This window comes from Coccinella septempunctata, chromosome 1 (genome assembly GCF_907165205.1).
Source record: "Coccinella septempunctata chromosome 1, icCocSept1.1, whole genome shotgun sequence".
Taxonomy (NCBI): Eukaryota; Metazoa; Arthropoda; class Insecta; order Coleoptera; family Coccinellidae; genus Coccinella; species Coccinella septempunctata.
The window spans coordinates 15,277,796-15,295,495 of NC_058189.1; the positions used below are offsets into that span (position 1 = coordinate 15,277,796).

Below are 17,700 nucleotides of genomic sequence, written 5' to 3' on the forward strand. Positions count from 1 at the left end.
GCCCTCACTTTTTTGGGTCTTCCAATAGAAGGAAATTCTTTGTCATCCTCTTCATTCACCATCTCTCTGATTGTGGAAATATTCAGCTTAAGTCGTTTAGATTCAGATGAAACATTATATAAATTCTCTTATATTGAATAAATTCGTTACCGTCTGACGTATTGTGGATTTTAGAATATCAGGGTAAAACTATTTGAATGGGCGGACCTAAATTATGAATAGCACTTCCTGAAACCCTTTTTCAATCACTTTCTGCATTTTTGTAATATTAATTGATATTAGTTGTGGCAACGGCGTTATGACATTAACGACATTTCATGAGTGCCAATCTTACTCCGTTCTAGTTACAAAAACTTGAGAAAATTATTTCATGGCCAACCGACTGCTAAAATAAATGTGCATGGAGTATAGGTATATACATCGCTGACATATCATCAGACACAATTGTTGTAAACAAGCATCAAACTTCAAAACTCATACAAGAATAATGAATCGATCCTCTACTTACAATTTTCAAAACCTACTTTGCCATATCCTACAAATACGGTAAAACGAAATTCTGCAATTTCACGAAAAAAAGAAAAACAACTCCTACTGACATTGACATTTTACCTAAACGCCACTTGACACACAAAAGATAATCATTACAGAAGCCTCGTTACAATTCATGTTCTACAATGTTTTATCGTCAAAAATGATTATCATCTTTTACTTTAAAAAATACAGTACATTCTTAGAACGTATTCTTCTCGAAATGGTTCATCCTGGGAACAAGTCTGGTATACCTTTTCTATGTAGAAATGTACTTTCTAGATTTTATATTCAAAAGGCCAAAAATGTTGCAATAAAAAAAATTGAGAATTTTTCCTACGTCTTCCTTAGGTACTACTCGTCACTGACTTGACCCTGACTGGGTCATTTATTGTTCTCCATTCCATAGAGGCTGGAAATCTCAGAACTCAGAACTGCACAGATTTTCAATCGATTTCGTCTATTAGTTTAGGCAATAAAAAAAAATGTTTTAGGAGAATTTATTTCAACAGCCTGTATCTCGAAAGAGGAGGCTTTCCGGATATGGGATTTTTGTCCTTCTTTTTGACGTTCTATATTGAATTTTTTCAGACTCAACATTCGGAAAATAAACAGTCATCGTTGGAGTGAAGTCAAATATTTGAGTGACCCGCTCACTGGAAAGACAGTACATACTGGGTGGGCTTTTTAAAACGAAACAAATCTCAAAACTAATTTTTTTTTTCAAAGAAGAACAATTTTTTTCTTTCTCAGCTGGAATCTACGTCGAAACTAGTGTATAAGTGAAATACATATACAAAAAGAAAGAGTACTGTACAAGCGTACAGCACTCTAAGCGCCTAACCGGGCGCATCGGAAGAATGACAAATTAATGGAAATAACAATTCCGAAGGAATTGTCGTTCCAATAGTGTGAGTTAGTCATGAACTATCATAGGAAATCCCAGAGAATTCGAAAAATTCAAGTGCAACTGTAGACCGGTTTCGGGATCATTTTCCCTCGTCAGTACAGTATAGCACTGAATCTCTCGAGTGGAGGATGGTGGTCTTATGCGATCTTGGGACGCCGCTTTGAGATATCTCATCACGATACGCCACCTGTCACGCAAAGACTGAACCAAACCTCACTTTCTCTGCAGATTCCTACAACAGTTCATGGCTCCCAAGTTCAACTACTTCCCGCAGTCATCGAATGTGCAAACATTCATCAAGGACCACGGGCGAATTGAGGGGGGTTCGCTCACTATGTCCGTACTCTGGTACGGAGAATGTAATACAAAAAGAAAGAGTACTGTACAAGCGTACAGCACTCTAAGCGCCTAACCGGGCGCATCGGAAGAATGACAAATTAATGGAAATAACAATTCCGAAGGAATTGTCGTTCCAATAGTGTGAGTTAGTCATGAACTATCATAGGAAATCCCAGAGAATTCGAAAAATTCAAGTGCAACTGTAGACCGGTTTCGGGATCATTTTCCCTCGTCAGTACAGTATAGCACTGAATCTCTCGAGTGGAGGATGGTGGTCTTATGCGATCTTGGGACGCCGCTTTGAGATATCTCATCACGATACGCCACCTGTCACGCAAAGACTGAACCAAACCTCACTTTCTCTGCAGATTCCTACAACAGTTCATGGCTCCCAAGTTCAACTACTTCCCGCAGTCATCGAATGTGCAAACATTCATCAAGGACCACGGGCGAATTGAGGGGGGTTCGCTCACTATGTCCGTACTCTGGTACGGAGAATGTAATACAAAAAGAAAGAGTACTGTACAAGCGTACAGCACTCTAAGCGCCTAACCGGGCGCATCGGAAGAATGACAAATTAATGGAAATAACAATTCCGAAGGAATTGTCGTTCCAATAGTGTGAGTTAGTCATGAACTATCATAGGAAATCCCAGAGAATTCGAAAAATTCAAGTGCAACTGTAGACCGGTTTCGGGATCATTTTCCCTCGTCAGTACAGTATAGCACTGAATCTCTCGAGTGGAGGATGGTGGTCTTATGCGATCTTGGGACGCCGCTTTGAGATATCTCATCACGATACGCCACCTGTCACGCAAAGACTGAACCAAACCTCACTTTCTCTGCAGATTCCTACAACAGTTCATGGCTCCCAAGTTCAACTACTTCCCGCAGTCATCGAATGTGCAAACATTCATCAAGGACCACGGGCGAATTGAGGGGGGTTCGCTCACTATGTCCGTACTCTGGTACGGAGAATGTAATACAAAAAGAAAGAGTACTGTACAAGCGTACAGCACTCTAAGCGCCTAACCGGGCGCATCGGAAGAATGACAAATTAATGGAAATAACAATTCCGAAGGAATTGTCGTTCCAATAGTGTGAGTTAGTCATGAACTATCATAGGAAATCCCAGAGAATTCGAAAAATTCAAGTGCAACTGTAGACCGGTTTCGGGATCATTTTCCCTCGTCAGTACAGTATAGCACTGAATCTCTCGAGTGGAGGATGGTGGTCTTATGCGATCTTGGGACGCCGCTTTGAGATATCTCATCACGATACGCCACCTGTCACGCAAAGACTGAACCAAACCTCACTTTCTCTGCAGATTCCTACAACAGTTCATGGCTCCCAAGTTCAACTACTTCCCGCAGTCATCGAATGTGCAAACATTCATCAAGGACCACGGGCGAATTGAGGGGGGTTCGCTCACTATGTCCGTACTCTGGTACGGAGAATGTAATACAAAAAGAAAGAGTACTGTACAAGCGTACAGCACTCTAAGCGCCTAACCGGGCGCATCGGAAGAATGACAAATTAATGGAAATAACAATTCCGAAGGAATTGTCGTTCCAATAGTGTGAGTTAGTCATGAACTATCATAGGAAATCCCAGAGAATTCGAAAAATTCAAGTGCAACTGTAGACCGGTTTCGGGATCATTTTCCCTCGTCAGTACAGTATAGCACTGAATCTCTCGAGTGGAGGATGGTGGTCTTATGCGATCTTGGGACGCCGCTTTGAGATATCTCATCACGATACGCCACCTGTCACGCAAAGACTGAACCAAACCTCACTTTCTCTGCAGATTCCTACAACAGTTCATGGCTCCCAAGTTCAACTACTTCCCGCAGTCATCGAATGTGCAAACATTCATCAAGGACCACGGGCGAATTGAGGGGGGTTCGCTCACTATGTCCGTACTCTGGTACGGAGAATGTAATACAAAAAGAAAGAGTACTGTACAAGCGTACAGCACTCTAAGCGCCTAACCGGGCGCATCGGAAGAATGACAAATTTATGGAAATAACAATTCCGAAGGAATTGTCGTTCCAATAGTGTGAGTTAGTCATGAACTATCATAGGAAATCCCAGAGAATTCGAAAAATTCAAGTGCAACTGTAGACCGGTTTCGGGATCATTTTCCCTCGTCAGTACAGTATAGCACTGAATCTCTCGAGTGGAGGATGGTGGTCTTATGCGATCTTGGGACGCCGCTTTGAGATATCTCATCACGATACGCCACCTGTCACGCAAAGACTGAACCAAACCTCACTTTCTCTGCAGATTCCTACAACAGTTCATGGCTCCCAAGTTCAACTACTTCCCGCAGTCATCGAATGTGCAAACATTCATCAAGGACCACGGGCGAATTGAGGGGGGTTCGCTCACTATGTCCGTACTCTGGTACGGAGAATGTAATACAAAAAGAAAGAGTACTGTACAAGCGTACAGCACTCTAAGCGCCTAACCGGGCGCATCGGAAGAATGACAAATTAATGGAAATAACAATTCCGAAGGAATTGTCGTTCCAATAGTGTGAGTTAGTCATGAACTATCATAGGAAATCCCAGAGAATTCGAAAAATTCAAGTGCAACTGTAGACCGGTTTCGGGATCATTTTCCCTCGTCAGTACAGTATAGCACTGAATCTCTCGAGTGGAGGATGGTGGTCTTATGCGATCTTGGGACGCCGCTTTGAGATATCTCATCACGATACGCCACCTGTCACGCAAAGACTGAACCAAACCTCACTTTCTCTGCAGATTCCTACAACAGTTCATGGCTCCCAAGTTCAACTACTTCCCGCAGTCATCGAATGTGCAAACATTCATCAAGGACCACGGGCGAATTGAGGGGGGTTCGCTCACTATGTCCGTACTCTGGTACGGAGAATGTAATACAAAAAGAAAGAGTACTGTACAAGCGTACAGCACTCTAAGCGCCTAACCGGGCGCATCGGAAGAATGACAAATTAATGGAAATAACAATTCCGAAGGAATTGTCGTTCCAATAGTAACAGAAATGTTGAAGATAATCCCACCCGAACAATTTGGATTTCGACGAGAACACTCGACTGAACTCCAATTACTACGGCTCATAGAATACGTCACCGAAGGAATGCAGACAAAACAGGCCACAGGATTAGTTCTGATGGATATCGAGAGAGCTTTTGATAGAGTATGGCACGAAGGCCTAATCTACAAGATGAAAAAAGCAGGATATTCGACCAAGCTATGCAAGATTATAAGGAACTATCTGAGGAATAGAAACTTTTATGTGAAGATAGATGGAGCAACCTCTCAAACCAGACAATTGGAAGCGGGAGTGCCTCAAGGATCGGTACTTGGACCTCTGCTTTACGTAATATACGTTTATGATATCCCGAAGAATGCTAGGAATATGCTCACCTTGTACGCAGATGACACAGGAATAGCGTTCAGACATCGACGCCCAGAGATCATACACCGGAGACTGCAGGAAGCCATAGATGAATTACTCAAATGGTGCATCAAATGGAAAATCCAAATCAATGGAAGAAAGACTCAAGCAATATTACTGCAAAAGAGAAGATTGAGGATGGAAGAAAACCTTGAAGTTGATGGACAAGAGGTTGAATGGAAAAATGAAGCAACATACCTAGGAGTGACGCTTGACAGAGGACTTACATGGAAAAACCACATCAAATGTGCTGTTGATAAAACAAAAGCCGCAATGAGTAAACTTTATCCACTCATAGGCAGAAGAAGTCATATGAATAAGAACATCAAGTTGACGATGATTAAAACTATTGCGCGACCACAACTCACATATGGATCGGCGGCATGGGGCTTCGCAGCCAAGACCCACATCAAGAGAATACAGGCCACTGAAAATAAACTCCTTAGAATGGCGATGGACGTACCCTGGTTTGTTAGGAACAAACAAATCTACAAGGACTTGGAATGGGAACCAGTTACAGAATTTATGAAGAGAAAGGCGGAAAGGATATTCGACAAAGCCAAACAACATCCAAATGAGGAACTACGAAGATTAGTTGACTACGATCCAACAGAAGAAGCTAGAAGGTCAAGAACCTACCACCGAAGACCGAGAGATCAGTTAAGGATTTAAATGTAACCAAAGAAGAGCTTAACCTATAAAAGCTATAGGCAGCAAACAACTATCAACACGACTATGATCGTGTGAGAGTCCAGAAACCATAAGAGTCAACTGGTTAATAGGCAAAATGCCCGGAACCTATGAAGAAGCAGTTAAGGGTTTTTAGTGGGTCTCGAGCTCAGAGAGTGAGAATCCCCACACTGTTCCCCCTCAGCAGAGGGTGTGTTCGTCTGTTTGCAGATTTTCCCCCTGCTACACCAAAAAAAAAAAAAAAAAAAAAAAAAAAAAAAACGTTCCAATAGTGTGAGTTAGTCATGAACTATCATAGGAAATCCCAGAGAATTCGAAAAATTCAAGTGCAACTGTAGACCGGTTTCGGGATCATTTTCCCTCGTCAGTACAGTATAGCACTGAATCTCTCGAGTGGAGGATGGTGGTCTTATGCGATCTTGGGACGCCGCTTTGAGATATCTCATCACGATACGCCACCTGTCACGCAAAGACTGAACCAAACCTCACTTTCTCTGCAGATTCCTACAACAGTTCATGGCTCCCAAGTTCAACTACTTCCCGCAGTCATCGAATGTGCAAACATTCATCAAGGACCACGGGCGAATTGAGGGGGGTTCGCTCACTATGTCCGTACTCTGGTACGGAGAATGTAATACAAAAAGAAAGAGTACTGTACAAGCGTACAGCACTCTAAGCGCCTAACCGGGCGCATCGGAAGAATGACAAATTAATGGAAATAACAATTCCGAAGGAATTGTCGTTCCAATAGTGTGAGTTAGTCATGAACTATCATAGGAAATCCCAGAGAATTCGAAAAATTCAAGTGCAACTGTAGACCGGTTTCGGGATCATTTTCCCTCGTCAGTACAGTATAGCACTGAATCTCTCGAAGAAGAAGAAAACACAACTTTTTTTTTTTAACTTTGCAGTTGTTTTAATTTAAAGTTTTTAAGCTATGTTACAGGGCTATATATACAAGGGGATATATACAATGTTGACATATGGCTTAATGTATAGTTTTGGATACTAGTGCCTAACTAATGTTTTACCTAGTCTAGAAGTTTAAAAAAATGATTACATAAGTTTTATATGAGTGTGTAGTTTTTTGCTGAGGCATGTCGAGTGCGCGAAGAAAACACAACTAGTGCTCAGATGGGTTAAATAAAAGAGGCAGTGAAATTCACATAATCAAATGTTGAATTAATCTATGTTTTATTCTCCTTGTCGGAAGAAAATAATTTTTAAGGTGGGAGGTCTTTTCTAATTTCATGATATTATGGTTGAAAAATTTAGAGGTTTCTTCCTTAACAATATTTTGAATTGTTTCAACATTAGACTCTTGGTGGAGTACTTTTATTTTGGTTTCTCTGGATTTGTTCAAAATGATTCGAAGAAATTTATTTTGGACGCGTTGAAGTTTGCCGTAATTGGTTTTAGTCATCTTACTCCAAATCGGATTTGCGTAAGTCATGATGGGCCTAATGCCTTGTTTGTAGATCCTGATTTTGGATGTACGGTTGAGTTTGCTTTCCTTGCAAAGCAGCGGGAAGACCCCACTGAGCAGTACAATACTTTTGCTGATGATTTCATTGGTATGATTATTAAAGTTCAATTTTTTATCAAGAATGACTCCAAGATATTTCAAGTGATTCTTCTCAGCTATTGGTTGGTTGCAAAATGTTAAATTTTTGGTGGGGGAGACGCGGCGTTTATGTGTGAAGTAGGTCAGGTTTGTTTTGGAAGCATTAATTTTAATTTTCCATTTGTGATAATATTTTTCCAATTTATTTAAATGGACTTGTAAATATTTTGTTGCCTGCGCTTTGGACCAAGACTCAGAAGTGATAGCCGTGTCGTCCGCGAAGAGATAGATTTTAGTGTTGTTATCTTTCGGTATGTCGTTTATATAATGTTTGAATAGGTCGGGAGAAAGCAGACCCCCTTGTGGAACACCTGCTGTAATTTTCTTCTTTTCAGATAATGTGTGACCTACTTTAACCTGGAAAGTTCTATTTTCAAGATATGAAATGATTATTTTAATCAAATATGCAGGGAAAGCTTTCATGATTAATTTATAGATGAGTCCCTTGTGCCAGACCGTGTCGAACGCCTTCTCTATGTCAAGGCTTATCATAGCTGTGATTTTATTTAAATTGAAATTTTTAGCAATTCTGTCAGTTAGGTTTGCTAGTTGTAAAATAGTACTGTGGTTTTCGCGAAAACCGTATTGTTCTTCGATGGTAAGATTATTATCTTCATCATGTTTACGAAGTCGGACTAAGATAATCCTCTCAAGGATTTTCGAAATTGAAGGTAATAGGCTGATGGGTCTGTAATTTATTGCGAGTTTGGGATCTTTGGAAGCTTTACGGAATGGTAGGACTATTGCGTTTTTCCATATCTGTGGAAAATAATTGAGACGAAGGCAGCTATTGAAAATGTTTGATAGTTGTACAATCGCTTTACGTGGTAGGGATTTTAAGGTTTTATTTCGAGTTTTGTCGTCCCCTGGGGCTTTTTTACTTTTGAGCGATTTTAGAATGCTTTTGATTTCTGAGGGAGAGGTGAGATCTTCATTTTGAATGAGAGTGGGAAGTGAAATGAATGATTGGAATGTATCTTCCACTAGTTTCTCTGTTTCACTGTCTGACAGATTGTTTGAGGATTCGTGGATTTCAGCGTATGTTCCAGCTAGGTGATCTGCTTTGTCCTTTTCCTCAAATAGTATACCTTGACTGCTTCGAAGGGGAGGAATTTTTTGGGTGTTATCACTTTGTTTAAGTTTCCTAACTAATCTCCACATGTCGCTAGAATTATTTAAATTCTGAGTGAAATCTTCCCATTTTTTTGTTTTGTACGAGGAAATCATTGATCTTGATAGCGAAACTAATTGTTTATATACGTGGTATGTATCTACATCAAAATTTCGTTGGAGACGTTTTCTAGTTCTATTTTTGAGTTGAATGATTTCTTTAATTTCTGTAGGGAGTTCTTCGTTGTGGTTTTCATCGTTGGTTATAGTTGTAGACGCTTTATAGCATTTCAGAATGGTCGAAGAAAAGGTTTCAACTGCTTGGTCGATTTCAGCTGTGGTATGGAGCAGGTAATTTATTTGAATAAGCCGTTGGCACCTTTCTTTAAACTTAGTCCAATTAGTTGAATAGGTTGTTTTCTTATATGCTATTATTGGGGGGGTGCAATTTGGAATGTTGAAAGATACAGGCAAATGGTCCGAATCCATCTCATTTATGGCATGAGGTTGTTTGACGGTTAAATTTTTGGAAATTGCAAAGTCTATTGTGGATGGGTTAGCGTTCTTTCTTCGAGGGTAGTAGGTATATGAATTCTGAGGATAATTTAAGATGTAGTTAGAGTTTCTCAGAAAATTTTGCAATAGATTTCCGTTTCTATTATTGCCAAGGCAATTCCAAAGGGTACTTCGGCTATTGAAATCCCCCGTAATGAGGGTTTTATGATTCAGGTCCATCAGGCTAGTAAGTTCATTCAAGTTTAAAGGGGAGGAATGGCCATTGTAAATATTTATTATCAAGAGGTTTCCAATTTTGATTGCCTGACTTTCTATGTCAAATGTTCTAGTTTCTATTTCAATTGGGGTTAGATGTTTTTTATAATATATGAGAAGACCTCCACTTGTATTTTGCTTCGATTTGTTAAGGAAGTAGTAGTTGCGTAATTTTGGAGGTTTCGCAGAGCCTAATCTAGATTCTTGGATGCAAATTACGTCGCATTTATTTTGATTCGTGAAAATTTCTAGCTCATTAATTTTGTTCCTGATGCCATCAGCATTCCAAGATAAAATAATCAAATCTTTTCTTTGGGTTTTATAAACCATATTTCTCCGCTAGGTTGCTTATAATCAAAACTTTCTCCATTGGAGATGTTGAATTCTTTAGAGCATTTTTCATATCTCGTATGAGGGATATGAGTTGGGATAAATTGCACATTTCGTTCAATTCTTGAATTTCTTTTAGTAATGTTTGAAATTCTGTCAAGTTACTGTTGGAATGGTCATACGTTTCATTATTAATGTTTTTAACCGCGTTAGCGTAGTGCAACGTGTGGGTGGGTGTTTTTGGATTTTGATCGGGTCTAGGGAAGAGAGAATTCTTTTCTTGAATATTGAATGGTTGAGGAGACATAATTAGTTTTTTCGGTCTATCTAGAGCACTAGTGTTTTTTATTTGCGACTCGACATACCTTATATATGTGGGGCACTTTTTATAGCTGGCTGCGTGGGGTCCTTCACAATTGGCACAAATCACTTTGTCCGTTTTTCCCTTGATGGGACAGTGTTTTGTTAGGTGTTTTGCCGCGCACTTAACACATCGTGGTTGCAGGTTGCAGTTGCTCGATCCATGGCCGAACCTCTGACATCTGTAGCACTGAGCTACATTAGATTTTTTGGCGTATCTTTGCCATTCTAGTGTAATATGATCTAGCTCTTTGGTTTTCCTTAGATCCTTTAGGTTGGTTTCTTTTGGTACAGACACTAAAAATGAATGTGAATTGCCGTTTTTGCTTTTCATCTTCAGACAATCGATGTTTTCAGGTTTAATTTTGTGATCAAGTGATATTTGATTCTTAATATCTTCTTCTGATGTGAAGCAGGCTGCTTTCACGACTATTTTCTTGCTTCTCTCTTCTTTCGGGCAGTATGTAAAGAATTGAATGTTCTCATTTCTTAGGGCTGCTAATAACTTATGATGGTCACTTTGGTTGGTGGTTGTAATTTTTGTTTCGTCCTTATAATATTTGATTGAGAATTTCTCGTTCGTCACTTGTTTCACCATTTGATGAAACTTTTTGTAGTCCTCGATTTTCGAGGTTACCGTGATAGGGGGGCATCTTTTTACTGTTTTCGGTTGGGTTAACGGTAGTTCCAATGGGTTGTTGTGATCCGTTTCCATTGATTCTGCATCCTTAAGAATGCCAAATTTATTGGTCAATTCGGTTGGTTTCGGTTCTGTTGGGGTTGGTCTACGGCACGTCTTCTTGGGAGATTTGAACTCTAGTTCGCTGCTCCATGGATGTTGATCCATCTTTATAAATTTAACGATGGACTTGGTGAGCGAAACACCTTTGCCCTTGATTGACGTTCTCACTAATTTGTGTTTTGGCTTAATGGTGGGATTCTAAATAGGCTATCAGTTAACACAGGGTACGATTTCGGGGTATACACACGGACGTGCTTACACTTCGGCGTCTGAACGATCACTCACTGAATCTCTCGAGTGGAGGATGGTGGTCTTATGCGATCTTGGGACGCCGCTTTGAGATATCTCATCACGATACGCCACCTGTCACGCAAAGACTGAACCAAACCTCACTTTCTCTGCAGATTCCTACAACAGTTCATGGCTCCCAAGTTCAACTACTTCCCGCAGTCATCGAATGTGCAAACATTCATCAAGGACCACGGGCGAATTGAGGGGGGTTCGCTCACTATGTCCGTACTCTGGTACGGAGAATGTAATACAAAAAGAAAGAGTACTGTACAAGCGTACAGCACTCTAAGCGCCTAACCGGGCGCATCGGAAGAATGACAAATTAATGGAAATAACAATTTTTCGAATTCTCTGGGATTTCCTATGATAGTTCATGACTAACTCACACTATTGGAACGACAATTCCTTCGGAATTGTTATTTCCATTAATTTGTCATTCTTCCGATGCGCCCGGTTAGGCGCTTAGAGTGCTGTACGCTTGTACAGTACTCTTTCTTTTTGTATTACATTCTCCGTACCAGAGTACGGACATAGTGAGCGAACCCCCCTCAATTCGCCCGTGGTCCTTGATGAATGTTTGCACATTCGATGACTGCGGGAAGTAGTTGAACTTGGGAGCCATGAACTGTTGTAGGAATCTGCAGAGAAAGTGAGGTTTGGTTCAGTCTTTGCGTGACAGGTGGCGTATCGTGATGAGATATCTCAAAGCGGCGTCCCAAGATCGCATAAGACCACCATCCTCCACTCGAGAGATTCAGTGCTATACTGTACTGACGAGGGAAAATGATCCCGAAACCGGTCTACAGTTGCACTTGAATTTTTCGAATTCTCTGGGATTTCCTATGATAGTTCATGACTAACTCACACTATTGGAACGACAATTCCTTCGGAATTGTTATTTCCATTAATTTGAAATACATATACTTCATTCAATTTTATTTTAGCAGTCGGTTGGCCATGGAAATTTGACACATTTCACTCTGTATAGTACGAAAATGTGGGGTTATGAAGCTTGTCAAAACATTTTTGGGTTTTAAATCAACGCTATGTTGCCCGTTCTACGTAAAAGTTTCTGTTATTACGTATATTATCACAATGTCGAATCTCTTCGGAAAATATGTGACGAACATAATTGAAGTTTATACAAACTGATTGAAGGCATACCAAATCCAGTTATTTGCATGGAAAATACAAGAGATCAGTATAATACCATAATATGCACTAGCTTGAGGAGAGTAAATGTTCGTTATCTTCTTTGGCTCACATCATTTGTAGATTTCAAAAATATTAACCCGAAGATGAAATGCATATGATGCAGTGGTTGGAAATAATCTCCCGAAGTAATTAACAGATAATTACAAGAATGATGAATTCTTCAACAAAAATCATGTTGCATCAATATGAGTAAAAGGAATTGAAGGAACTTTCAAGTTGAGATGCAACTTCACCGTTGAACAAAAATTTCACATGAATAAACAAGTAACAGGGCAACTTGCGCGTATTTGTGGCTATTCATCTTAATAAATTGATGTAATAATAATAATTAGGTATTTATTAGTACCTTAAGACATTTACATTGTATAGGACAAGTCAAATGAAAAATAGAAAAATCCATTATAGGGAACTTATTCTCCGATGACATTTATCGAAAATCCTGTAGTAAACTTTTCGCATTAATCCACTCAAACATAAAATTCTCAAATGCCACCACTTTTTTGGGTCTCCCAATAGAAGGAAATTCTCGATCATCCTCTTCATTCACAATCTTTCTGATTGTGGAAATATCCAGCTGAAATTTAAGTCGTTTAGATTCAGATGAAACCTTAGGTTTGTTCGTAGAGTGGTTTGCAACGGTTGTGAACTGTACAGAGCAAGCGCAATTCCATTTTAGGGACAACCGTTGTGTACCACACTACGAACAGGCCTATTATATAAATTCTCTTACATTGATTTGTTCGCTAAGTCTGACGTATTGTGGATTTTAGAATATCAGGGTATAACTATTTGAATGAGCGGACCTGAATTCTAAATAGCACTTCCTGAAAACCTGGCTCATTTTTCAATCACTTTCGGCATTTTCGTAATAAAAATTGATATTAGTTGTGGCAACGGCGTTATGACATTAACGACATTTCATGAGTGCCAACCTAACTTCGTTCTAGTTACAAAAACTTGAGAAAATTATTTCATGGCCAACCGACTGCTAAAATAAATTTGAATGCAGTATAGTACTGCCCTAAAATGCATATTTCCTGAGATATCCTGTAAAGTCAATTTTTATCATAATTCTGTGTTTTCTTTAGTCAAAGAGTAAGAGTGAAAGAAAAATTGTATAATGATGAGTTTTTAATAACAAATATTCGATATGCTCACCGTTTTCATCGAGACATTTCAAAAGACGTTATCTAACGGATTGTTTTGCCCTACGAATAATAAATAATTTTATTCGAAATATACCTTAATGAAAAAGTGTTAACTAATTAAAAATTGTAGAAAGTCTCACCTGAAGTAATTATTTTTTTTCAATGCAGTCAAATTTTGACTGAATCCTTGAATGTACTCATATAAAACTGAGTTTCTCGGATTTTGAGGATCAGGTTTGGTACGACTTATCCATTCGGCCAACTTATCGACTTTAATAGTACCATTTTTGTCAACAATAGCTTCTAGTACATCATCTCTCACCACACTATCATTATTTTCTTGAAATCCTGTGTTTTCCCAATACGATTGATAGTGTATAATTCCATGAGTATTCAATTCTATATCCTTTGAGTTGACGGGAACATCGAGATCGTTCTTTTCCAACAATTTTTGAAAAGTGATGCCACTTCCAACTGCTTCGTGCTTATAAATGGAGGCATTAATTTTTTCGAATACCTCTTGAGCAGACTTCGTATTATTTCTTGAGACCGATTGGGATGGAACATTCAAATTCACTTCGGCGGACGAATGTTTATGAAGCATATTTGATTGTTCTACAATTTCTATTTTGAGGAATTTCGGAATATTCGTCAAGAGTATAGAAATTTTTTCATTGAAAAAACAATCGAAATTATCGTCTAACGTGATCGCTTTGGTTTTACAAACAGTCAACTTATTACAGATTATTTTTAGATATATTTTCGTAGAGGCCACCAAATTTCTTCTTGATATTTCCAGAGGATTTTCTACTTCTTCAGTTATCGGTACACTATCAATCAACTTGAAACGGATCATAGGTTCTCCAGGACTTCTGAAGGATTCCTGAAATCTTTCTTTCAACTGCTGGAATACAGAATCTTCATCTACATTATATGTTGGCTTTTTAGGAGAATCTTCCAAAGTGTCGTCATTTTCTGATCTTGGACTACTTTGAATCTCTTGCAACGCTTTTTTATACTCTCTCATTTTGTTTTTGAATTCGTCCCGGTATTCCCTTAAAATTTCTTGATATGCTTTTTGTAGATTCTCTTCATAAAGTTTTTTATCTGCTTTCAAACTTTGCGACTCCTTGTTGATTATTAATTTCAGAGGTGTTGAAATATAGCCATTCTTCGACCTTAACCGTTTTATATTTTTCCACAATGTTAATGTAGATTTCAATAATTTCCTTTCCTCTTTTCCCTGTATGAAAAGACTCTCTCTCAATTCCTTTATATCTTTTTTGTATTTGGCTATTTTCTCTCTTTTATCATCACCTGTTGTTTTTTCAGCATTCAGTAAAATATGTCTTGTAGCTTCTAAGCGATTGTACATCTTTTTCAGAACGTAATTCGATAGATACCTTTCATATGTCTCTGCTGTCTTTCTCAATTGCTTCTCCAGTACATGTTCTAAACTGAATAAGGGATGATGATAAAATTTTATATTCTTAATAGTTACTTTGAGAATATTCTCCTTGATCACAAGAATTTCCTGACACTCTGTGTTATTCATTATTGGTTTCAAAAATATTGTAGAATTATTCTCCATATTCTGGAATTCTGTAGGCCTGATTGATGAACTAGTGACCGGATTTTCTAGAATTTTCAGTTCACCTTGGCAATTGAACCATTTTCTAGAACGAAATCGTAATTTACTAAGGGGTCGTCCATAAATTCCGTGGGGCGTCAAGGGGATGAGGGGGACAGAAAAAATATCACGTAGGGGGAAAGAGGGTTCTCGGAAATCTAGCGCTATTCTTTTCCTCAAGAAATTTTTTAAGAATTTTGAAAAAACTGGTTTCCTTTGAGTAAAATGAAAGAATAATTCTGTATTGAACAATAAATACCTACCAATCAAACATAATATTGTGAACGCCACAAATTTACACGGGAGAGAACACCAATTCTAACCACCGACTCATTTTCAGACTCAACTTATAAATATACAGGGTGAGTCTTTGACTCGTACAAATATTTCAACAGTAGATTCTTGAGGTCAAAAAAAAACAATTTTTTCTCGTCCAATTTTTTCCGATTCGGCCCTAATAAAAAGAAATAGCCATTTTAAGTTTTCATAATGAGCAATGCCACCCGTAGATAAACAGAATTCCCTTCGGAGTAACAAGGCAAATCTATGACACTACACATCTGTGGATCTTTTAAACAGGGTTGTATTCAGCCAAAGTACAATTTTCCGAATATCACAGATATTTTCAATTTTTGAACAACAAATTACTCGAAAACGGCGCATTATACGAGAAAATATGAGGAATACTTTTATTTTTTAAAACGTTCAAATATTTATTAGATAATGTCCAACTTAGTTTCAAGAGTTGAGTTCTTTGAATTTTTGGTATTTTTATGGTACGCAATGCTCATAATGAGAAAACTGAAAAACGTGGGTAATAACTTGTGTTCGAAAAAGATTAATCAAATAAATGAAAAATTATATGCCGAAATTCATTTCATTCAATAAAACATAAAACCGTTTGTGAGATAGAACTAAAGATAAAAATGATAAAAGAAAAAAGTGTTTCTTTTGACTTCAAGAATCTATGTACTTTCAAATTATTTGTACGAGTCAAAAAAACACCCTGTATAATTTTTGTAAGTAAAACCGAATTTTTTTTATTTTAAGTGTATATTCCATGCGGAGTTATAAAGTATAATCTTCTTAGAATGGAGAGTTACATCGACGATGAAGAGAGGCATTTCTAGCATCTTTTGTAAAAAAATCAAAGTTTGAAATACATTCCTTCAATAACAAATCAAAATTATGGAAAACCAAAGAAATTAGGTATTGAATATCCTTTTTTTATTTTGATAATAGCAGCCTTTTGATCAGCAGTGATTTGCTCGAAATTGGTTAGAGAAAAAATTTCGAGGATACGAAAAGGAATTCATTTTAAGTTTTGTAATATAGCAGGAGCTGACGTCAAAAAATCCAAATATCTGGGTTAGATAAAGGGGAGCGCTGAAAAAATATATTCTTGTCAAAAACTGCAATAGCTGTAAAAAAAAACTAAAAAAAATTTTACTTCAACAGCCTGTAGCTCTGTAACTAAGGCCCAATTTCACTAAGGATATAAACCGAGATAAGACTGGCCTTGAGAAAAGTAACTCCTGAATATATGTCGATTACGCATCTTAACTTCAATTATAATGTAGAGTCTCTCTCTTTTGAGGTTTCTTTACACTCCTTACTCCATCCACTTCATAGACAAAGCAGATGACAATTTCAGAGGCAGTATGTTTGAATTTTGTTCTGAGTTTGTGGATCTTTATTTGAAATTTTTGCCTTGAAATTATTTAGGGCGAATACTCCTTAAATTACTTTGTTGAATTTCGAAACATTATGTATAATAAAAAAGTTGATATTTTTTTTTACGAGTGCAATCACTAATCAGAGAAGATTGGAATAAATTAAACTTATTTATACCTGAGATAAATTTCTGGAAAATGTCACGAAATATTAATGAGGGGGGGAAAGGGTCAGAAAAACCCCAAAAAAACCTTACGTAATTAATGAAAGCCCCCTAATATAATCTTATATGAAAATGAAACTTACATGTCTCCAATATTCCACAGACGTTCCTCTACTATATTATATGATATTCTGGGAATATTTGGTCTTGATGGCATGAAGTAACCCTCGTCCTCTAAAAATCTTGGCTCTTCTCCATTCAATTTTTTGGATAGATCAAGAGTTTTTCTATAAAACAATTCGAACTCAAGACATTTATGGCAAAGTAAACAAAAAAATGTTGAAATAATATATGTGCACCAATATTATAATAAAAAAGTCGAATATTGAAAGCATTGAAGTGATTGTTACTTCAACTTATTCGTTAATTTTATTTAATGTCGGAAATATTATCATTCAAATGTTTTCTTTTGAAGTTAATACTTCTTTCGGTGCGTTCGAACTTGGAAGTAAATCAACTTAAATCTGCCTTACGGCCCAATGGAACGAATAGTGGTGGTGGTCACTTTACTCGAACTTAAAAAAAAAATATAAGGGGTCTTATAAATGTATATTAGGTGGTCAATGATTTTCCGAAATACGGGATCATAAATATGGGAGAAATTCAAATTTTTTTAAGAAAGTTCAAACCCTGGTTGTATTTGTGTTATTCACTACCGCAATAAAAATGCTGA

General features: G+C 37.8%; 1 protein-coding gene across 1 annotated transcript in view; it reads right to left on the reverse strand.

The window, feature by feature from the left end:
• The window catches only part of LOC123322762 (coiled-coil and C2 domain-containing protein 2A), a 52,958-nt gene that overhangs the window by 17,260 nt on the left and 17,998 nt on the right, over nucleotides 1–17,700 (reverse strand). The window contains exons 3-4 of the mRNA XM_044910776.1: nucleotides 17,111–17,254; nucleotides 13,641–15,176 (exon numbers count right to left, since the gene is read on the reverse strand). Of these exons, the coding sequence (XP_044766711.1) occupies nucleotides 13,641–15,176; nucleotides 17,111–17,254 (1,680 nt within the window). The remainder of the gene's footprint in view (nucleotides 1–13,640; nucleotides 15,177–17,110; nucleotides 17,255–17,700) is intronic.